The sequence below is a fragment of the Pholis gunnellus genome, assembly GCF_910591455.1.
Source record: "Pholis gunnellus genome assembly, chromosome: 21".
Lineage (NCBI taxonomy): Eukaryota > Metazoa > Chordata > Actinopteri > Perciformes > Pholidae > Pholis > Pholis gunnellus.
The window spans coordinates 11,161,025-11,185,971 of NC_136548.1; the positions used below are offsets into that span (position 1 = coordinate 11,161,025).

General features: G+C 40.4%; 1 protein-coding gene across 1 annotated transcript; it reads left to right on the top strand.

Annotated features, from left to right (window-relative positions):
- Positions 1 to 6,791: 6,791 nt before the first annotated feature.
- Positions 6,792 to 24,557, top strand: gfra1b (gdnf family receptor alpha 1b; the record flags this gene model as incomplete). The annotated part of the gene is made up of 10 exons (XM_079182916.1): positions 6,792 to 6,831; positions 7,203 to 7,511; positions 8,373 to 8,456; positions 17,527 to 17,705; positions 18,445 to 18,617; positions 18,822 to 18,931; positions 20,219 to 20,353; positions 21,226 to 21,425; positions 24,023 to 24,070; positions 24,405 to 24,557. The coding sequence occupies 10 exons, from the start codon at positions 6,792 to 6,794 to the stop codon at positions 24,555 to 24,557; spliced, it is 1,431 nt and encodes a 476-aa protein (XP_079039042.1).
- Positions 24,558 to 24,947: the final 390 nt, after the last annotated feature.

Consider the following 24,947-nt stretch of genomic DNA (forward strand, 5'->3'; position numbering starts at 1 on the left):
CTACAAGAACTCTGAATACTTAAGTCAACATTGTGACAGTGACACAGTAATTCAACTAACATATGTTTAATGCTCTTTTTGAACCAGCTAAAAATGTTTTAAAAACATTGTATGCAACATATTCAAATGAAAGTATATGAGAATATTATTTCTAATATTATTTTAAAGTGGGCGTGTATTTAAACCACAATATTCTTTGTACATGTAGTTCTGAATAAGCTCAGAATAAGCACACGTTAACCTGAAAACAGCTGCAATTATACATTCTCACTCATTTTCACTTCCAAGCTGGCAGCTCCCCGACCACATTCTCTTTTTAGACACAGATAAATGAGACAAGTGCTGCCTCTTATATTGTTATGGAACATAAGAGGCAGCACTTTGCCGGCACAGAGAGAAACATGGCAGCACAAACATCCTTTTCTTTTCTGGGTCACAGAGGAAGTGAGAGAGGAGTTTTGGAGCTCGAGGACACTTATCTTGCCTTGTTCCGTCCACAGAGGTATGCTCACTGTTACCGAACCCCAATCACACTGCAGGTCTGTTTTTCCCATTACTTTAGCCTAATCGAAGTAACCTTTCCTCTATGCTAATCACAACCAATCTGACCTTGTTTTTTCACCTGAGGGATGCTGTGAGTTAAACACCGGGCATTTGAGCTGCGTAATGACTTGAATTCTTTTTCCATGTGCATCTCTGATATGCAAATTAATGCAGCAAGGTGCTCCTAAAATCTAATCAGATCATCAGTTCTCCAGGGGAAACCTGTGGAAATGTGGAGTTTCTGTTCTGAAATGTTCTTGAGTTATTGTGTTCTGAAGAATGTGTCTACAGACCGACTGAGGAAACAGAGAGAGAGAGAGAGAGAGAGAGAGAGAGAGAGAGAGAGAGAGAGAGAGAGAGAGAGCAGAGTAATGTGTCAAAAATTAAATCAGTTCTATTCTAAGTATTTTTTGGTCTAATATCTTTCAGACTTCTGTATTTATGTGGAAACAGTACACTGAACATATACTTACTTTGTCTAAGGTAATGCGATGTGTTCATCCCCCCATAGGGAGAGGCTATGAAGGGTTGGTGGATCCTAACAGCAAGCAATTTCAGAGCCCATCGGCTATCGGTCTGAAGACGCTTAAGCCTCTGGGAGCAAGCGGATATCCGGACTTCCTTTTCCCTGCTCTTCTCATTGTTCACACTCCGATTAGCAACTCGATATGCGAGACTGGAGTTGGAGAGATGGTGTGTACGAATAGCCAGTTTACAAGCAAATTTCAAACCAAGAAAAAGCTAAATCGTGGTCAGAGGATAGCCACTGGGTTCTGAGATTGCCTTTTGGCCTCTTTTTCTGTCCACAAGGACTGTTTACCTGCATTCAAATCAAAGCCTGCTCGAACGTGATTGGTCAATACTACTCGGACTACAAATGGGTAATCGGAAAAATCTTGTCCCGTTGCCTACAGATCCGACACGTGAATGCAGAATTTATATAGATCACACATCAAGTGACCCACAGCAGACAAAAATAAGTGTCACTCACCTACAATACAGAACAAACAAGGAACAGTTCAATAATACGAGGGTTGTGCCATCAAATAAACTGTGAGAGAGGCTGGTTTCACATTCTGTGAGTTTACACATTTGATATGAGCCAAAGGTGCAGGGCTCACAGTTGTTTTCCTGCAGAAATATCCCTGTGATGACGTAAATTCAGGAAATAAAAATACAGAAAACAAATCCATTGTGGCATCATTTTTTTTTTTTTTCACTTAAGTCATACATGTTTTTATTTTATTTTTAGAGCTAGGTCTGTTGTTTGTGTGTTTGTTTGTCTCTTACTAGATTTCTCAAATATATAACATTTTGCGTCTTTATTTTAGGACCAAAGAACATAAAGGACGTCTGCAATGGCTCAATATTGCACTTGAGCTGAAACTGTGAACCAAACAAATTTAACATTAATTTCCTTTTGAGAGCATGTCTGAAAAATCAACGGTATGAGATCAAATTTAAACTGTAGAATTTGACAGGAAACCATGATTCAGCAGGTCAGCAAAGCTGGTACAGGGTTATGTTTTCCACTAGATGGTACTATAGTCTCTCTTGTCTGTCTCTCATCCCTGATCCCTAATCTAAGTGATCAGGGATGCTTATAACAGAATGTTTCCCTCGCTTATCTGTATAATTGAAGCTTGTTCTGTAACTAACAACTAGCTAAATCTACCTAAAAGGGGAAAATAAGAACCACAAATTTGTAACTGTGGCAGAAAAGAAAACACAACAGCTAGGCTTTGATTTTCAAATTAAAAGACTTGAATCACTGAACCAAGAAGCTGGGTCCTCCAAAAGGGGGTCAAAGGATACAGTAAATCCGAGATGGTAGTAAATTATGGTTATAAAGACATAAAGACATTAAATAAAAAAATATTCAGCTTTTTTTTTTTAAGACTCTTTGCATTTAAATGATTAAATACTGGACAGTTTTCCTTTTTCCATATGTCACAATATGGCAAATCTATGCAACATACAAATAGACTACATACATTGACAGTCTGTTATGAACAAGAGTCAACAACGGTCTGTCTGTGTTAAGTGACAATCCAAACCCCTAAAATCCATGCTATATAGTCTATATTTAGCTTCTTCAGAGAACAGCAGTTGATGTCACCTTAAATCCAGCTGGTCAGAACAGATTCTGAAGGTGACTATATTTCAGTATCAAAACATCCCTATGAACACAAACATCCATCAAAGTTCCCACTTTGAATGGATACAAAGTTCTCATAAAGCTCTCCCTTTATAGGGATGCAAACACACCTATACCAACGTAACCAATTCATCCATTGCCCGTATTTTTTACCATATTTGGGATTTGCCGTATTTTGGAAAATGAATGAACACACATATTGTCGATCCATATGCTCAGTGTGTTGGGAAATCTGGAGATTTGGCGAAAAATACAAGTGTTTGGATCACACTGAGCCCGAACATGGCTAAAATACACTGCTTCCACTCTTCTATTTCCATGGTCCTCATGCACATCCACGCCGTTCACAGTGTTGGCTTTGATGTGAGCGGTGTATTCAGCCATATTTTGGCACAACTGTGGGTGTTTGGAACACGGTGAGCATACAGATTGACGGTATGGGGTTATGCTGCAGGAGAGGTTTGAGAAGTTTTGTATATGTTTTTGTTCTTCTCAGGAAATCCTGTCACTGAAATCTAATGCAATCACAGTAAACCAAGCTGAACATGGATTTGATTTTAGGGAGAACTTTTAGGGAAACAACAAGATTTTAACAGCTATTTGATAGTATATATATATATTCAAATGCTTTGATTATTTTCATGAATACACCTGTAATTTATATGATCAACCAAAGGACTGGCTGGTCCGTAACAACAAATGAATCCTTTTAACATGAGTTGAATTATAGCATCCTGTCAGAGGTGCAGAGACCGGCCTAGGGACCCGGTAATTGGTTAATGTTGATCTTGTGATATACACAGGACAATAATATTGATTAGCACCAAATAAATCTCATCCTGGACGTGTTCAGGTCCTGCGAAGGCTCCAGTGATCTTAAGGGACACATCAAGTGAATGATCACCATAAAGAGCAGGAGATGGATAATGCTGAGAGAGAGCTTTAAGGTAATAAAGGGCCCTGGCATGAATGAGCAAGGGGCCGCAAATCTCGAGCCTCTTCCTGTTACCGACTCTGTATAGATTTTTCATTTGTTTGAGTCGGACATATCATATGCAGGAAATACAACATTAGCTACTGTCACTGAAAACTTAACAACTGATGGCTTCCTAACCTCCACTGAGGCTTTAATGAACAGCAATCAATCACATCCTGAAGCTATAACACTCCATCAGTGTATGGTTATTTAGTTATATAATGAATATGCTTTAACTGAGAGGTGGTATTGCAAGTTAACATTTAATACAGACCTATTACTGCTATCATGCAATTATTTTTGCTTTACCAGGCGAATCAAAAACTCGTGTACATTTGAAAAGTGAACAAAGATGTCACTTTAACAAGCCCAGCATGTACCAAATACATATTTAATGATTAGCAGTGTCTGTGAGTTGAAGCACTTATGCAGCTCAGGCATTGATATCGACTTATTGGTCTAACAGTCCAGTGCATTTACTCGGGGCCATCCGGTAATCTCTAAACACTTCATTAGAGAGGACAAATTGCCACGCAGTTAACAATACAACTGAATATAGATTGCGCAAGAAGAAAACTCTATTGGGACAGTATGAACGCCGGATGACGTTTTTGTGAGTCCACAATACAGCTCTACACAATACATAGAGAAATCAATGTCTTTTACTTGGGATGGGAAATGTGAAGTGAATTACATCTAGTCGAATGGGTTTTTATTATGATACCAATGTAATCCACTGGGCACTCAGTCACAATTAATTAATCGGTCATGCTCCAATCGATCCAATTTGCTGGCAAACAGACAATCTGTTAGACTCTCCTCCTTTATACAAGCTATTCATATGCAATATTTCCTCTTAATACTAATGCTTGTTCCCAAATCTTTTGAATTTCAAAGCAACTGATACAATACAGAGGAGGAATACGATCACTATCGCAGCAAACATTATTTCAGAGGAAACCACACAATATCCTCAGGCCAAATCAAAACAATCAGCCTTACAAAACACAGTGTTGTCTCTGCACCTGCTACATGCCCAGCAGAGTCAGAACTGGCTCCTGTCCTTAGTTGTGTGTCTTTAATATTCAGAGACAGCTATGTGGATTTTCAAGATGCTGCAGCTCACCCCCTCTTTTCTACAACATAAATAAATTAACCTGTGATTGAACTTGATAGAACTGCACTGCTCCTCTTCATACTTTGGTTTTCAAACATGAGGAAGTTGCTGCTCGGGGGCATCAGAGTGGCCTGAGGCAAACTAAAGAGAATAAAGACGAATGAAAGGTGGTTTGGCACTGAAGGGGCTTTGTTCTGTACATTTGACAGCATGGCAATGCAGCATGAAATAGTTGAATCTATATTTTATTAATGGGCAAAGATCCTGACACATCTTCAATTGCATTTTTGATCAATTCTGGTGATGTTTTGTTTCTTTTGATATTAGCACAGGTGGTCTTTTTTAAGTGTGTGTGGGGGGGGGGGGGGGCACTTCTAAGGGGGCGAAATCCTGCAGAGGTGCCATTAAGCAAGGCACTGTCCATTTTAGATGCTTTTCATGTTGAACGGCGTGCATCTGGGAGCAAAATGTCATTATAGTGTTTATAACAAGCTACTTTTGGTATAATAGGTTTTCATTGTTGCCCTACTCGTCATGGACCATATACTGTTATATTACAAGCCTTTTTCTGTAGATTTATGTGGACAAAATGCTTTATAGTATTACAACATCAGGACTTTTTAATGTAGCATTCAAACACAATATATACTGTAAATGTAAAACACGTGGAACATTGATTATATTTGCACCTTTATGGTGTCTGCAGAATATCTGGACTGCAAAACTGTAATCTCCAAAGATCCTACACCCAGTAAATTCTTGAGTGCTACGTCTAATGTCTTCACTCATTCTCTGTACCTGATTTTTTTTGTGTTCAGAAAAACAAACTTTGATAGAAAAAGTTTTGTCAACAGCTATCGCAATTTATATGTGAACTGCAATTGCAGATAAAGAAGCAATATCATCTTTTGCCCAATGCCCAATTGCACTTACTTTCAATTTGAGGGATTGAAATACTTTTAAACTTTTAAACATCCCACAAAAAAGACGGCTGAAGGCCACCCACTCTCTGAAATTAAAGTGCTGAAGGCTATTAATAGATTCCATACATTTGAAGAGCTGAGCTGAGAGGAAAAAGACTTAAAGTGCCTATAGTGAGGTACCGAGACACTTAAAAATCGCTGCAATTTAGCTATTCGATAGGAAATGCACTTAATATGTGTTAGGTTCTCGTGTTATGCAGGCCTGCAGGTTACATAAATATATAATGGGCTATTATAAACGTTGATTTTCCCCAGAGTTCATAACTCGATCCAGCTTAAATGCTCTTACTGCTGTAACCTGCTCGCTGCTGGCCATCAATTCGCTTCGACCGTCATAGCGGATATGCAAATCGGGGCTGTTAATGAGAATATTGAGGTTATTGTGCGCAGATATAGTCGCGTGACGTCACGCCCTCACCCGTTGCATCCCAAACCTCTCAGTTTGTCACCGGGAGTGGAGGACACACCGGATCCAACGGGGACGCTTTTTTTGTCTTTCCACCTGCCAGACGGAATGGATTTTTCGTTTTTCCTCCAGCTTTCGGGGATGTATAATTTAAACCCAGCTACTGATGGGCAATCAAAGTTAAACTGACACGTTTATCAAGTTGGACTGTGTTGGTTTAGTTTCCCTGTGAGTCCGTCGGACTCTGTGCGGTCGCGGCTGTAAAGTTTTGTCCTCCAATCCAGTGAAGGCTCCGGTGTCTGTCTACGGACGTAAGGGGTTGATGGGAGCAGGGCGAGGTGGAAACGCTCCGCCATCGGCGCGTCTCTCTCTGTGTCTGTCTCACTCGCGTTCAGTCGTCTAAAACTCCGGCAGGTTTGCACCGATGTGGTTTTAGCTGCTGGACTGGAGAGTTTGGGATTCTCACTTTTGGATCTACGGGATGCAGCCTCATCATCATCATCATCGTCACATGAACTCGCATTATGTACAACCCGAAGAAAAGCGGACCAGTGTGACAAGTTTATTTTAAATCACCAAAACACCTCTTAAAACCCCGCAAAAGCGCAATGATTTTAACCGCTTTTGTCATGATATTGTCCTTTCCGGGTAAGTGACGCATTCATCTGTTAAATGTCTATATTCGGGCTGTTGTATGTTATATTTGAAAACTGCGCGTCCTCCTTTGCGGTTCAACTTAAAACACGCAGCAAACACATGGCCAAACGTGTTAGATCTCTGATTGTTGCGGCACGATTGCAGAAAGTTTCTTTGTGTATTATTTGGCAACAATACAATTAAGGACTCTCCAATTAAATCATGTTAATTGACTGATCATTTAGCCTCTTGCGTGTGGCGCGACGTTGACAAATTAGTTCACATCGGAAAAACCCAAATATCTCCCTCTTGACTCTCTCTCTCTCTCTCTCTCTCTCTCTCTCTCTCTCTCTCTCTCTCTCTCTCTCTCTTGTAACTCCCAGACTCGGTGTTCACCTTGAAGGGGGACGTGAGCTCGTCCTCCCGGCCCGCCCGCCCAGACTGCGTAAAGGCCAGCGAGCAATGTCTGAAGGAGTACAGCTGCAGCACCAAGTACCGGACGATGAGGCAGTGCGTGGCGGGCAGGGAGAGCAACTTCAGCGCGGTCACCGGTACGGAGGCGCAGGGCGAGTGCCGCAGCGCCATCGACGCCATGAAGCAGAGCACGCTCAACAACTGCAGGTGCCGGAGAGGCATGAAGAAGGAGAAGAACTGCCTCCGGATCTTCTGGAGCATATTTCAGAGTTTACAGGGTACGCGACCTGTTCGTCGTCACTTGAGTGATCCGTAAGGTCACTTTGAAAGAATGTATTCGTGGTGGGATTATTCAGATCCCTCTACTCCCCTTAGAAGTAAAAGTCCACGCATTTACAAATTCGATTTATGTATTTTACAGAAATACCATTGGAAAAATGAAAGTATTAAAAGAAAAAGCCCAGCACACACTGTGTGCATTACATTATAATGTCATCTCCATTATTGTGTATTATCACTTATGCATTCATGTGTATTTAGCAGTATTTCAAAGTGGAGCTCTATTTCTACTAGTTTAATCTGTAATGATGCCATATTTCTAAAACATAATCACACGAACGCTTTAGGTGTGAAATCTGAAACTGCAAATAAATGGTCAGATATATGCATTGGAGTGAAATGTAGTCTAAAGTAGATCAAAAAGTGAAACACATATGGAAAGTACAAGTACCTCACTTTTGTATTTCCCTAGTTGAATACGGTGCCTTCCACATTCACTTAATCCTCCTTCTCCTGTAAACCAGTCAAACTGCAGTAAGACACATTCCCATACTCGTTCCCCTAACCACCAGTGTAACACCTACATGTGAGACAGAGATAATTGCACTTGTAACACAGTGAACCAAAAGCTCAACCTTTCGCACAAGTCCTATTTAGTCATTACATTACATGACAACACATCGTTTACAAAACAAGCAATGTCAATACTAGTAATTAACAAGGGACAAGCTATTTAGTATAATAGACGGGCTACTGTTCGAGTGTCAGATAACATCCACCCACACCACCTATGTTTACACAAACGTACACACGCCATTTCAAGCATATTGTTGACAATGCTTTTTTTTTTTTTCATGCAGGTAATGATTTGCTGGAGTACTCTCCATATGAACAAGTCAATAGCCGACTCTCGGATATCTTTCGCTTGGCCCCCATCATAGCTGGTAAGTCGCTGCTTTTACGCTGCCTGACATTCCTCAGGTTTACGTTTGGACTTTGAGGAAAGTTAAGTCCTCGCATACCCAGAGCCATTACTTCTCAGTAGTGCTTTAAACCCAGCTTAAGTCACCGCATCGCCGTTACAAATCTGTCACTGTTTGACAACCACTCTTTTCTATTGCTGTGTGGTTTCAGGCTGCAGCTTTCAACGGCCATTATCCATCACAAAAGCTTTTATCTGCCACTGTGACCCGCCGTATACAAAGCACAGTAATTTAGTATATTTCACAGTTCAGCTTTCAAAGCAGTGATGAGGGGTTTGCGTGTTTTTCCACTGTCACAGTAATGCTGGATGTAGCGTTTATGTGCTAGTTTTCAATTCATTACCCTTTTAGAGTAAAGTCTGTGTTGTTTGAGCTCCAGGAGCTTGCAGGGATGGATGCCTTGATTGTAAAAAAAGCAAAACAGAAATCTTGCTTGCTGTTTGTTGCGAATCTAAAAGCCATATACAGTGTTTCCTCAAATATGAATGGAGTGCAGGTGGACTTGGGAGCATACACCTAGGCAGGGCCATATTTAGATCTCTCACACACACACATACACAGAGGAGCAATTAACCATCTGTCTGCGTTCAATGGCACTGATAGAACAAGAGCTGTGTGTGTGTGTGTGTGTGTGTGTGTGACAAGTGCAGCACTCTCTGGCACCCTTCAGTGTTGGGCTTTCTGGCTGGAGGAGGGCGTCTACCGGCACTAGCCAGCTACCATTTCAGTAAAAAAAGAAGAAAAAAAGAAAGGGTCATTCGATTTTCTCTCTCCCTCTCTCTGGCTCTCCCTCTCTCTGGCTGGCTCTCGCTGTGATTGAATCCACTTAGCGTATCAAAGTGGCTCTGCTCCACATGCACTGACATAATGGCTAACTGTATTTTAAACAGAGAGTAAAAATGTTTTTATCGGAATTCGTATTCGTCTCCTGTGCTGGAGAAGAACTGCAACAAAAAAAACTGAAATTGGGAAAGTGGTTAAGGATTCATAAGCCTTCCAGATAATGTGACTACTAGTAAATCAAAACGGCAATTTTAGGTCAAGAGAAAAAAGCAGCTTGGAACAATCAGGGCATGTTTTTTTTAACCACAAAATCATTTGCATAGTGTTGTTTAGATGAGACGGCAGAAACCACTGAACAAATATGAAATGCTTTAATCTTGATGAAGATATATTTCAAAAACTGATCGGCTGCTGACGCACTTTTCCATCAAAGTCAGTGACTGACCGTGGAAGACGTGGCAGGTTAACTATCATAAGAAATCACCTACGTGTGTGCAAGTTTGTGAGCAACATAAATCGAGTAGCAGAGGTGGAGCCGGAGCTGAATAGCCAGTTTAATGTATAGCAGTGTAAACAGCCAAAGGCTCTGAGACAGAATAAATCACTTAATGGGTTAGATATCAGGAATCCATTTGCCATAAGTGACCTCATTCCTGTTTGCGACTAAGCCAGGCCTCAGGCCAACTGCAGTGTAAGATAATGCACACGAGAGTCCATACCACATCCCCCGAGTCAACTACTAATATGATGCTCACTACTGAATGGCTGAAAATCAATGTTTGCTACTATATACATTTAGTCCATTTATATTCAAAATAAGTTTCAGCAAATGATGGAAACTAGATAGCTATGAAATTAGCAGATGCCGACCTACAGACTTTTTTAACCCCTCCATTCATCCTGTTTTTGATTTAGTTGGATTTTATTTAATCGCTTTACATGGACACATGTTTTGTTGTATTATATAAACTACATTACTAAACATAAATATCTGTCGACACAAAGTCAACCAGATGAGGAGAAGAAGAAGAGTCTACACCCGAGCATCCTTGTCAAGACTGAGCGTCAGTGTTTCGAGCTACATGCTAACGACGATAAGCTAACAATGACAATTGAGGTGTGTTCACCACGTTCTCCATCTCAATTTAGCATGCTAACGTTTGCTAACGAGCACTAAACACAAAGTACAGCTGAGGCTGATGGGAATGTCATAGTTGGTGAAAAGTCAGGAGATCACCAAAGTGATTACAAGTTATCCTGTGGAGGGACGTCTGCCATGCCAACCACGTGGTGGAGCTTTAGGAAAAGTTAGGGGGTCGCTGAGGTCATTAGTCAATCCGAGGACCGTGAATATTTGTAATTGAATGTATATTTATCAAACAGTTGTTGAGATATTTCAGTCTGGACCAAAGTGGTTGACCGACCGACGGACTGACCACCATTGCTATCCACAGACATATGAAACTAGTATGGCTAAAAGCATAGTTAAGTTTCCCAATGGCTTGTCAATTAGTGCGACTCCCCTCTGTTATTGAGTGCTACCTTTGTTAAGTGCCTTTTCCTTGCAGAAAGCCTCTCTTCTGATGGATTTATAACATTATCAATTCAAACCGAAAAGGCGCGACATCCGAGCCAATAACTGCTTGAATAAAGTCTCCAGGAACTGTTGAAATGAAATGCTGCGTCATTTATAAATCGATGTACAAGTGCCTTCCAGAGATGTAGCACAATGCTGCAGACCGAGGGAACGATGGGAATACAGCACTGCCCTTAACAAAGGGAAGGAGAAAAAAAAACAGCTGCTGTACAACACATCGTGTCTACGCCTTTAAAAATACTTTACTGGGGTATACTTGAGGCCGTCAACAAGGAAAACTCAAAGTCTTTTTTTTAATTCCACTGAGCTAAAGACAACTTCAGGTGATTCCAGACATGCGGTTTTGCAATCCCATAGCGAGAGCTGCGAAAAGGACAGATTGCTGCAGGGTATATCTTGTACAATCACATTCCCAACTTAGTACTGTAAATGTAAGCTACTTTTTAGAGACAAGGTGAACTGATTCTGCATTTCCTCCTCAAGGCTATCACCTGTGGTAGAAGAACACATTACATCCCAAGAGGGTCTTTGGAGTAGCACACATGCTGCATGAGTAAGGGAATAAACTTATTTCTCAATGCTTCCCTTTGAAAATGAAAGAATAGTTGAAATCACTATATATCACTACAACGTGAATATGTCGATGTAGAGCCTTAATGAATATAGCCATGTCTCTACACAGACACACCTTCTTATACTCTACAGCATTTCATGTAATGAACTTCTACCCCTGACACTGCATGAATGTTTTGTAGTTTCAAACTTCTGAAGTTTTCAAAAAAGTCCTCCAGCCAGTGGCTCAATTTACACGTAAACAGACACGGTCACAGAGGTAATCTCACGAGTACTGGCCCTACCACTGAGCCCAGTAAACTACCCCCCACTCCTCCCAGTCTGTGCTCATACTGTAGCTCATCGGTAGTCTTGCAGAGAATCGAGTCGGTGAACAAGAGCAGAGGCCTGGCACGATGATCGTCGCAAAGATCATGGCAAAGATCTCCAGAATAATTCGGTGGGTCTAGTTGCCTGAAGCAACAGATTCATCCCGACTGCTCCAGCTGAACATCAGCGGGTAGAAACAATTTTAATCTTCTGATCTTTTTGTACACGAATGCTTTCAGCCATACCAGCGAAATCATCTGAAGGCATTTTCCTTTCAACACTTCTCCTTTGTTTTCCGTTCTGCCCCTCTGTGGCCGCAGAATAACGCAATTTATTCCAACCGAGTTAACCAGAGGGAGCTCGAAACCCAATATTAGACACAAGTTGTGGATTAGAAGTTTGGAATTCACTTAGATGCTGTGTAATCAAATATTAAAACTTAAGCATTCAGTGGCATGAAGTGAAACACACGTTATCACATTCACTAGCGTGCATATTGTGTTTCATAGCATTGCCTTCCTCATAACAGAAAGCATATTAGGTTTGTTTTACAAAACATGAGATATCTGAACAGTGCATAGAGCACTTGTGGTTGTTTGCACACGATAACACCCAACATCTGTAAAACTAAATGTAATCTAAGCTGTTGAATGACCACCAGGGCACCATGAAAAAAATGGATAAAATCACAATAGCAAACAAATATCACTTCCTGAGAGTAGTTGACTGTGTGTTGAGGGTTCCGCCTTAAAATATTGAGGAGTAAAACACCTGAAACTCGCTTTGTTACTGTGTGTTGACCATTTTATTTGGCAATTTCTTGCAAATAAAAAAAATTGATTATATGACTTATCATCCAAGCGGATGACTCGCGGTTGATGCAGGGGAATGGATGATGTTTTCGACCAAATATGGAATTATTTGATGGGAGCTGACCACACCCTGCACCAACACGTATGTACACAAACACTTAATCATTCTTACTGTGTGCATTTTCTGCTGCATAGAGATCCTCATCTACATGCAAATCATCCTGCACACCTCCCATTCATTGACAGTGACACACACACATCCTCTCGGTGCCTCGGGCTTTTCTTACATCTCTCAGATTGATATCTGTTCACAAATATACAGGTTCATGGTTTTAACTACATATGCCTGAAAGTTGGAAGGAAGAAAACAAAAGAAAGAGAAAGAAAGTCCCCTAAAGTAGTATCATTTAGCAACGGCCGATAGTGAGACGGAGCATAGACAGTTTTTATTTTAATTGGCCAAGCTGAATACCAGCCCTTTGGTCTGAGCAGATAACTGACATTCTGAGAAATAGAAGGCAAAAGTGGGCCTGCATCCACATATCTGACTCACCCACTGCACCGTCAGGTGCAACCACAGCGATTTACGCTCATACTTTATGTTCTCGCCCCCGTATCCTGCAGTCATCTGAACCTTAACCTCATCTTATATCAGAATCACACTGAATATGGCAGACATGAGCAATGTAGAGGCTATTGCACCTGTGTTTGAATGAATTCAGGATGAATGACTATGGAGGATGAAATGGAAGGGGGAAAAAAAGCAATAGCTGGTGTGGTATAAACTAAGTGAGATTTTGCTAATTACATGGGTGCACTTAATAAATGGGTCTTGGGTCTGGTCGTAAATACTGGGACACTGGCAGGGATTTAGTGGCGCTGGCAGGAAGCCTGGTGGAAGGCAGGGTGCCATGAAGGAGTGGACCCTGACCACTGCTGTTTGCTTTCCATTATGGGAGATGAAGAGGGCAGTAAGTGGAGGGATACGTTTAGAAGGATTAAATAAAACAGGACCAAATTCATACCGTTATTTAGGGCTGCGCGATTAGGAAACGACAATCATGATTTTTTTTCATCAATATTTATATTATTACTATTATTCATTGATTCAGGGGAAAATATATTGTTGTTGCACATTCACATTTTAATAAACAGAGCACTGCTTACATGTTGCACAGTCCAGCTAATGTACAAATCCTTGCATCCAAATAAGACTGGTCCTTAACTCACAGTGCATCTCCTTGAAGCACAATAACATTGTACTAAACCTTCTTTACTCAAAATGTAATCAAGAGAGCACTGCTTTGAATGTAGCGTTTTGCTACATTCCTGCAAAATTAACAAATCTTGCGGAATATGAATTCTGAACGTCAATATTGCAGTTAGTAATGTTCATTTAATGGTGGGAAGATCAAATCATGATTGTGATTAATGTTTGATTAGCCCTACCGTGAATTTAAACAGCATAAAAAGATTCTGCAATATAGTTATGTTGCAGTTTTAAGTATTTGGGATTGTGAATTTTGAGGGAAATGAAAATGAACTGTAGAGTCCGGACTGGTTTCGACATTTTGTTTAAACATTACAGTTAAAGTATACATAATAATATACACACTATTGGCTGCGAGATGGCTGAACTCAGGTGCAAAAAAGTTTTCATTCATCTTTGACCTCTGAGAAAATCACCTCACTGTGTGCTTGTATTAATCTAGGCATCATCTGCATAAAAAGGTTTGTTTATTGATGCCTGGGGACGATGCTACAGAAAGAGAAGCAAAGACTTCGTTCGATCATTTTAGGGAATGCTTAACTCGACCCACCTAAAAACGGTAACATACAGAACCGTCAAAGGAAGATGTAGTTCAAAAATAATCAATATCATTATGTCTATTAACAGAACTCTGCACAACTACTACTACTTACTTCGTTTCCAGTGGCCCAACAATGCTGGTCATGTTCATTGACTGAGCTAAATGTTTTAACTGACCCTGTGCAGACGGCTTCATAGTAATCCACCTTTTAAAATGAGATCTCCATGCTCACAGCTGGCACGTGAGGTTTGGTCTGATGGGCACTCTAATACTCTGTATTACTATAATCTGTGTTCCAGAGATATGGGAGGATTTACATGTCATACACGGATTTAAAAAAAAGGGCAATTCCAAGACCACATGTTCCTATATTTTTGAATTACATTCAGAGAACAAAGAAAAAGTAGGCTTGAGCAATCCATGGCTGATTATTATCCAGAACTGCTGCACTGGAATTAAACCCGAAAGAAGAGAAAGGAGGTTTAAGGACCAGCTCTACTGTTTATTTATTTATTCCATGTATCCTGTGCAAAGAGATGATTATTCCATCTAAGCCGGCATCTACAAGTAAAAACAAATAAAGGGAATTGCACAATCTGATGCATGAGGCGCGGTGATGTAAACCATGCAGCCTTGTTCTGGAGTTTCTTTAGCTTCATCGCACACAAACTCCCAATGTGTGGCCCACATTTGTAGTATTGTTTGCGAGTGTGATATTAGTTATAGTTGAGTCTTTATACCCCCCAGGACACCATAATTCAGCTCTTCTTTGAGATTCATATTTAACCCTACCTGGCTGGCGGTCCTTCAAAAAAGGTCTTTTGTGTCAACCTATTAGGGGTCAAGGGTCAGATTCCAGTGTTTGCTGCACTTGGCCTGTCATTTGGTCTACATCAATGGCAACACGGTGGCCTTGCTCAAGGGCTGCAACTGAAGACGGCACAGTGAGATTAGTTTTTTCTTAAGCCTCTCGGTCTTTGAACAAGATACGTTCAGACGGACGTCTAGGATTGCAGTTCTTGGCATGCACTTCAAGATCAATACACCAACGACACAATAAACTAGACAGCAATAGCATTACAGGAACAAGCTAAATTTGTTTTCTAATGATTACGGTCATAGTTCAAGCAGCTCAGAACAAACCACAGTCAACAAACAATCTTCAACAGAGCCTTGTGTATATGACTCACTGCCTAGCCCTGTCTCCTAAAAATGACCTTTCATTCAACGAATCTGCATTGCGTATTAAGTTTCGAGGGAAAAGTATTTGGACTTGGATTACGTTTGCTTTTGACGCATTACAAATAAGTTTCAAATGAGGTACGGAAGTCTACGTAGGGAGGAAGTCGGGGTGGTGGATGGATCCAAAACCACGGGGCTCTCAACCAGGAGACAGCGGTTTGTGTCCCATGTGAACCAAGTACTTTGTTGCCTAAACATGACCAAATACTTGTGTTGCATTTTTGTCTTGTTTTAAATTCACAGCCATTTCAAGCCAAACCATGTTTTTTACTCAAACTAACCAAGTAGTTTTGTAGCGTTTTTAGTTAAATTTTGTTTAAATTTAAACTGTTTTCTTGGAGACAATATGTTTCCCTCAAAACGTAATTGACAACCAAACATGGATTGTACGCCTAAAACATAAAAGATGTTACCCCCAAAATTAGCTTATTAAAATGCAAAAATGCTTTTTTTCTTTCCTTTGTGTGTTGCGTCTATATGGAGTCCCATTTTGCTCTTGGTTACTGTAATTGAGGCAGAACTGTCACACCTATGGCTTGAGAGCTACAAACACCCACTAAAAGATCACAGCTCACATCTCCAGGCACTTGTCAGATGTAAGTAATGGCTTTTGTAATATGTGATTAACCCTAGGTTCAAGAATGTATTCAGATTTAATCATGACTCATTCTGTGGTGCATGAAAGAGTGCAGTGAGCTTCAATTCCACCTCAAAAGGCAGATTTACAGAATTCATTCTTCCACATCGAGGCTGAGGGTACAGTTTGTGTTACTGAGCAGAACTCAGTCGGGCAAGAAGGACTTTTGACTAACAAATAGCAACAAATTAGATGTGAGAGTCATTATGTTGGCTATAGAGTGTTTTTACTGGGCTGTGATGGAAGGACGGGCATACTGTGACTGGGACTGGAAGCAAATATGGGTGACTTGGTTTATGTAACTCAAAGTAGGGAAAATGCAGTGTCTGAGCAGGTGTTTGTATTTTCACGGTGCACGTTTCCGTGTTTTCTGTCAGGCTGCGGACAACAAAATCACCTTCAAATTATATGCACAAGACGATGTGATGAGGAAAACATCGGAGAGATCGGTGTGGTCTAACTATGGTTTAGAAAGGTTTGATGATCATAAACAACCTGAAGTACACCATTTAGTCAGAGAATTACAATCGTGTCAAAGCAACTGCAACAAATGGAGCAACTGGAGCAACAAATTGGAACAATAATTCATTATTAAACCTCGGTAAAAGATGTTTATTCATATATTGTTGTGTTTGAAAATATGTCTGCATTCTACGAGGCTCACAGCTCTTATACAGTTGAGCTTTTTCATTAGAGGATTACAGTAAATTATGTAATTCTAGTATAAAATAATAGGAGTAAATATTTGTTTTGGCTATGACTTTGGGATGAATAGCAACTTCCTATTATTCGGATTATAATACATGTCAATAATGACAAAATATATTGTATTTTATCTACATAAGGGTGTATTTTCCAATGCACCTAAGACAAACTTAGAGACTTCCTTAGAACTGTGGATGGGAATGCGCAACTTCTGCTCTGTAATTAAACTGTCAGGGACAAAGTAAAGAGGTAAGGGTATTACATAGTGACACATTATGGTGGAAATGAGGAGTGTAACATCTTTTAAAGAAATTGCTGGGCAAAAAAAATGGTTTCCTCATGATGCCTTTCTTTCTTTTCACTTAAATTGACTCAAATATCTGTCTTCATTTTTCTCCATCTCTTGCCTACACTGTTTTCTTCTAATCTGATTCACTCGAGACTACCTTCATCTTGAAGAACTGGTCATTTAGGATGTGTAAACAGCAATGTAACCTGTGCAAGAAAGTAATAACTCTTCTATGACGGAAATATAAAATGATGCATCTCTCTTCTTTCTAAGTTGAGCCGGCATCTACAAAGGAGAACAACTGTCTGAATGCTGCCAAGGCCTGTAACCTGAACGACACGTGTAAGAAATACCGCTCGGCATACATCAACCCCTGTACTAGCAGGGTGTCTGCTTCTGAGGTCTGCAACAAGCGCAAATGCCACAAGGCCCTCCGACAGTTCTTTGACAAGGTAATTACGCATGTTAATTCTGAGAGCTGCTCTTTGTGTGTTTGAGTCAATATCTCAACCAGATGTCAAATGACGAAGGGAAAAAATGCTATTTTTGGACTTTGAGTCCAATCTCTCGGTAAAAGTCTGTTACTTATCACAACGCTTAACTCTACTAAAAGCTACTATTAACGTTGGGAGGCAAGCAAGAGTGGATCTGAATCTATGACCTCATTCAAACAAGCCATTAAAATGTGTTTTGGGTGATCTGATTGCAGTCGGATAGTGCTTGACCACTTCAAAGTACAGTTGTAAATGCACACCAAAACGTCCTCCGGAGGTGGTCTGGGACACATTGTGACCCCATTGAACACAAGTACAAATGCAATTGCGTTGTCAATGCACTTGCAACAGCTACGTGGGCGGGAATACGTAGTGCAAGCCTTCCTCTCAGCCCTTTCAGAGACGGTTCTCAATCGGATCTCACACAGTTACCAAGTGTAACTGTAATCATATCTAGATACAATCTGGATACGAGATACATGTTAATGCCAGGTGGAAAGGGGGTCTATGTTCACATTTTGTCACTATTTAACTACGAGGTATCTAAAAACTGGGAAAGGTTAGTTACCCAGCTACTCTAGTACAGTTAGAAGTTGCATTGGAATTTGAAGATCTCTTTTTAGACAGCAAAGAAGAAGACACTTTTGCAGATATAAATGGACACCTTTATTTTTTTTATGTTCTTTCCAAAATAAAGGTTCCAACTAAATACAGCTACGGGATGCTGTTCTGCTCCTGTCCGGCGGGGGATCAGACGGCATGTGCAGAACGCCGACGACAAACAATCGTGCCCGTCTGCTCCTACGAGGACAAAGACAAGCCTAACTGTCTGTCTCTTCAGAACACGTGCAAGACCAACTACATCTGCCGGTAAGAAGGCAAAGAGGGATCCTCAAGAGACTTCATCTGTTTTCCAAATATGTAGTCCAATGTTCTTAATACCTGTGTTTTGTTTTAACTACTATAAATGATTGAAACACTGCCTATAAATGTGACCAAGCACTTATCCTCGTATAGTAATAATAACAGCATCAGGAAATAAGCATCTGTAATTTGCATCTCTATTGTTTTTAGGTCAAGGCTGGCAGACTTCATCAGCAACTGTCAGCCAGAAGCTCACTCCATATCAGGCTGTCTGAGGGAGAGCTATGCTGACTGTCTGCTGTCTTACTCAGGTCTGATTGGTAAGTTCTCTGAAGCATTTTAAAATGACTTCAGAATTTGCTGGATAAAATATAAATAAAGCTATATTGGTAACTGGACCTAAAGTTGGACTACTAATGGTATTTCTTAAGATTTGTTGTTGCTCAGATGAACTTGCACTTTTTTTTTTCAAATCATATACTGCACATTATTTGTTGTCAGTCAATCGTTTGGTTATCAAACTTGTTTCTATTATTTCCTCTTAGTTATCAGAATGATTAGAAGTGATGTATACAGCTTTAATCTAAATTAAAGGATTATGGCCTTCTTCACACATTAGGTTTGGATAATTTGTCCCCACAGCTCCACTTGTTAAAGAAGGAATACACGTCTGTTAATGTCGACATTTTGTCTAATTATAAGAGAAAGTATGTCATGAATCTGAAAAGTTAAACCATTGACACTTGACAACACAGACTACACATACTATGGTGTTATATTATAAACTACAATGTTACACAGGCACTACTTCTTTGTAGGATATGCTAACCTGCAAGTTGTGTGCATTTACACTAGTGGTGTAAATGTAATGTACAATGTAACATCATCAGAGATTGGCGACTAAATGCCAATGTCCTGAACTCCCTATTTTACTAAATATCGACGGATAACAGTTGTCAGTAAAACTATTTCACACTGTGATGGTTAACATCAAGTTGTGTAATTAATCCGCGGTTCACATGCGTGCCTAACCGCGAGGGGAGGAATCCGTACGGATCGACAGTGGTCCGTTACACCACTAATTTACACTGTTAATTATAGCACTTTGCAGAAGTAGAGCTTATTTCCTTTTGTTCAGTCTTTCTTCCATCAGCAGGTTCCATTATGTAGAAAGGAAACATGTCGAGTTTTAGTAATGAGATTTGAACGCGGGGCCTCTGTGACCAATTGCAAACTCAACAGGCAGACGTTTTAATCTATACCATTCATATTGTACTTCACACAGGTAACACCCTCTAAAGTGGCCCCCTGGCTTCACCACAAACCTCGGCCTCTGCACAAAGAAATGCGCATGTACTTGCACAGCTAATAAGTATAAGCCTAATCAATCACATGCTTGCTATAAAAAAAGAAAGGCAACAGTTACATTCAGCTACATCAAGATGACAAAATAGCCATGAATGGTTTCCTTTGATTGTCTGCCAATGAAGTACAATGCGCCCCAAATTGGTCCCCACTGTTTAATTTCAATAGTTGGTAAGAAAGAACCGGCCTCATGTTGTTTCACAGGCCCATGCCACATAATGATAATCTCTTTTATGCTGCAGGTACGGTGATGACACCGAATTACGAGCGATCGCTTGGCATCAGCCTGTCGCCGTGGTGCGACTGCGGCAGCAGCGGGAATAGCAAGCCAGACTGTGAACGATTTGCAGAGTTTTTCACCAGCAACCGATGCCTACGTGAGTTCCAAGTGCTGCAGAGAAAATTGCACTATTCTTCCCAGCGTGAGGCCAAATTGACCTTTTGAAATGATAGACTGGGAGATAATGGCTGCAAGCTGTAATAGTACAGTATGTGACGGTCTATCGTGTGCTCTCCCTACATATACAATTTACTTTGACTGTGTACAGGCAACAATATCTTGAGCATTTTGTTTTTGTATTTCTACTCATATGTGAATATGAATGTCCTTTCCAAGTTTTAAAAGTATAACAGAGCAATTATAATTGAATGGCAATGTCCTAAATATCTCATGCCCATTCGTTTTTTACTATGATTTTTCAGACACATTTTTTTTTTTGCTCAGGGAAAGGTATAGGTTCGATTAAATGTCAAATTAATGATAAAGAAAAAGTACATTACATAAATAAAGATTTCTAATTTCAGTCGGTTATTGAGTTCCTTTTTGCGAATCATAGCTATTATAGGCAGACACTGCTTTTAAAAATGCTCTTGAGAAAGGTCAAGTAATTTACTTTCCTACACAATTATCTAAAGTATCAATTATAAGCAGCTTTTAGTTGGACATGAGCAAAATGTTTTGGGCCATGCCACTTGCACTTATTTCACCGGCAACGACAAAAGACATCTGCTATCTTGTTAGATGTGCAGACTCTATTATTAACCAGAGGCTCAGAGGGCATGCTGCAGGATAACGCTCATGACATGTAATTAGAAACATTCTACAATTGAATCGAAGTCATGACATTGAATGCGTATTTTCTCATAAATCCGTACACATTTTTCACTTTATACCATTTAATTACATGTAAAATAAAAATGTTTGTAAAGGATCAAAAATGTCACTAATTAATACACAACATTCTTGCAGGAAATGCTATCCAGGCATTTGGCAATGGTACTGATGTCGGAGTGTGGCAGCCTCAACCCCCGATTCAGCCCACCGTACCGGAGGCCAGTATCACGCGGAGGGGCAAAGACCGAACCAGCAACGGACTGGATGCCCTCACAGACATGACCAAACTGGATCTAGATGAAGACTCTTTATACCACATCTGTGGGACCTTACAGGTGACGTTTTTTTAAAGTACAGAGTTTGAAAGAGGAGTTATCTTTTCTTGCTGACGTACAAAACTGATGTTTATTTTCAAATATAAACGGAGAGAAAGAAGTGAAGACAGAATCCCTGCATCACTTTTGACAATTAGAAAGTCACCAACTAAATGTGATAACAGGATTGAAAAAAATGGATTTATCCAAAAGCATTTATCTTAATTATTCAATGTATTTTTTTATTTAACTCTAGTATGGCTGAAAAATATTTTTAAGAGAAAGCACAAACTAATCTAAAGAAACAAGCGACAATATGATCACACTATCTCGTCCACTCAGCGGTGCATTTTATTTGACTGCATAGTTTCTATACGCTGACAGACGACAATATCAACTTTTCAGTGTTAGAATCGAATCCCGGTAGCTTCTTGATTTAGAGATTTCTAACTGTCAGCCAGCTTATACCGCTACTTATCTCATCAACAAAGTCTTGTAAGGAATTCCTATCTGAAAGAAAAGGGTACCGCTACATTGCAAGGTCATTACTTTCAATACCGTAATACTTTCAATTATCATAATATCTCGCCTACTTATCTTAATCTTTGTTTGCAGTGAGTGGAGGTGCCTCTACTATACTTTACGGGACAATACAAGAACAAACATGAAATCCCTCCACACCACAACAAATGTTTTGATTAACTTCCAGGCTTTTCATCCCGGTAGATTTTGAAGGCTTCAAAAACCTCTGAGGGAAAAATAAAAGCCTGAATCTAAATTGAGACCTAAATATCAGGTAGAGATCTTTTCAGAGCTTCTGTCGGGAGCTTTAGACGTCTGGCTCTGTCACCTTGATGGATCAGGGATGGTTTTCTGATGGCATGCACAGAATCCCCCCTCCTGGGCAGAAAGATGAGACGTCGGTGTGGAGTCGGAGCTTCCAAAGCTGTCATGTCAAAGCTAATTGGTTGCCACAGTGACATCACAAATGGCCCACAGGGGTAGTGTGTCTGCTTCTGTGTGTGTGTGTGTGTGTGTGTGTGTGTACAGGGACACAGTATCCTGCTAAGGATATACCACATTTTTGACTGCCAGTTTATGTTTACTTAAATTCCTGTTAGCTTTGTCACAACAATAGCTGCTCATGGTTAAATAATAAAGCATAATGACTGGTTGACTGACTCGCTCTGACAGCGTCTCAAGAACAATCCAAGCTTTACAAATCACAAGAAAGTTCATTTTTGACCTTTGATAACCACTTAACTCTTTATTTAGTAGCTGCACTGGAGTTTCTGTCCATATCACTCGATCATCCTCCGTCGATGAAATTGTCACAAATCTCAAAAACGCCGTGAACAAATTCCAATGTGATTTTCTTGAAAGTGCTACTTAATAACGTGCAAATGGCGATTAGTTTTGTAATACCAACTGCAGTTGTAGAAAATCCCTTCAATGCGCTGATTAGGACATTTTACATAATAAATTGCATGTTTTGCTTCAATGTGCTTTTAGGTACTCCAGCTCCGTTGAAAGTGTTCACATTTCAGACCTGTGCTCTTCTCTTCTGATAAATACTACGGGGCCATAAATGAGATGATATCACACGTACTTTCAGGGAGACAATCTATCATATTGGCTTTTAATAGCGATAATATGATTTATCACCGGTAAAAGCATCCTCCAGGAGGAAAGACCTCCTATAGAGCAATTAATCACTCTTCTCCAGAATCCTGGTTCATAGAATTCTTTCTACTTAGAAACCAATGCGTTGAGTGTTTATTATGTTCCTAAACCACCACAGAGTCACTTTATCATTTTCTGTGCTCCATCTCTGTATCTGTGAGTGTGTGTTTGTTTGTTTGTGTGTGTGTGTGTGCAAATGCATTTGGGTGTTTTCTTTTTTCCCCCATGTGTGGCTGAAGAGGTTTGGAGGAGTCTGAGAAAAGTTTTAAAGTTATTAAACTGTCATAACCTTGAGCTGGCACAAACAGGGGATCAAACACGGACACACTTTGCACACAAACACGCACGCGTCTATGCTCGAGGCGGACGATTATACAAAGAGAGGTCCGTGTAGGTCTCAACTGTGGGAATTGGTGGGCGCTGAAAGCATTATCATAAATCTCATTGTTGTGTGTTTGGCTGCATAACTGTGGCAGAGGGAGTTTGACTCGATGCCGTAATGATTTTGCTAGACCTTGTTTTACTTTGAAGACAATGCCCTTCCTTTAGCCACAGTTCACCTTCCGGACAAAAACTATTTCTTCATTCAGCTACTGATGAATGATAATGTCTGCTCAGCTGGGGTATTTCGGAGCATATTTGAACCAACGTCTGTGATCTTGAAATACAGGCAAACAGGATCAAATATGGGAGCCATGTAACCGCCACGTCCTGGGTTCGCTTAGGGTCTTGGTACATTTGCTGCATGTAATACCTCTCTCTCTCTCTCTCTCTCTCTCTCTCTCTCTCTCTCTCTCTCTCTCTCTCTCTCTCTCTCTCTCTCTCTCTCTCTATCTCCATTCCAGTGTCATCTGTCTAATAAAGAAAAAACATGCCAAAAAAAAGAAAAAATAATGAAAATCTCTGCCTTCTCTTCCTTTGTATCTTCCTTCTAGGCCCAAAAACTGGTGTCAAATCTGACAGTGGATAACGCTCAATGCGTGGTAAGAATTATTTGACTCCGTCGGTTCCATTCGAGGTTCCCTTTAGGGCCCCAAAAATAGATTTGTGAGGTTGATGAAGATGTTATTTGAAATTCAGACACAAAACCTTTTCCAGAGTTTTAACTCAGGTTTCTATATGCACAAATTAAAATTCTGCTGGTATATAAAATATTATTTCTGACCTGATTTCGGAGGCCATCTGTATCACCAAATTTGCTTTACAAGCTAAACATTCACGATAAAACCCACAGAATTTTTTTCTTTTTTATTTCATCAAAAGAAATTGTGATCTTTGCACTCCGTGTAACACTAAAGCTGTGCTCTTCTCCCTCAGAACCATCAACTGGATGAGTCTAGCAGCTCAAATGCCAACGCTAGAAGCCCAGCAGCTGGACTCCCCCGCTCACACCCCTCAAGCGTGCTCCTCTCACTAGCCTTCGCTTTAGCGCCAATGCTACTACGGCCTGAAGCTTTCCAGCTGTTGTAGGAGCCGAGGACTACGGATCAACACTGTTCTCTCTCAAGAAGTGATCCAACTCATTTTTTGATTTAAGACATTTGCCAAAGTGTGACACTGACGCATTTTTTTTTCTTTCTTCTTCTTCAAAACGGAAATAATCAACACAGCCCGGTGAGAGCGCTGACGTCAAGACGACAGTGGATTATTTACGAGCCGGTCCGTTTTTAAATGTTGCTGAACACAGACCTGCTGAAGCCGTTGCTGAGATATCCGCTCATTTGCCTTCCATGCCTCGTGGGGGGTGGGGGGGGGAATCACACACATGCTGAGGGAACACTCACTTTTTTTGGGGGGGGGGGGGGGGGGGGAGTTCAACTCTGTGATCTGATAAGCATGTGAATAAAATTCACCTCTTTG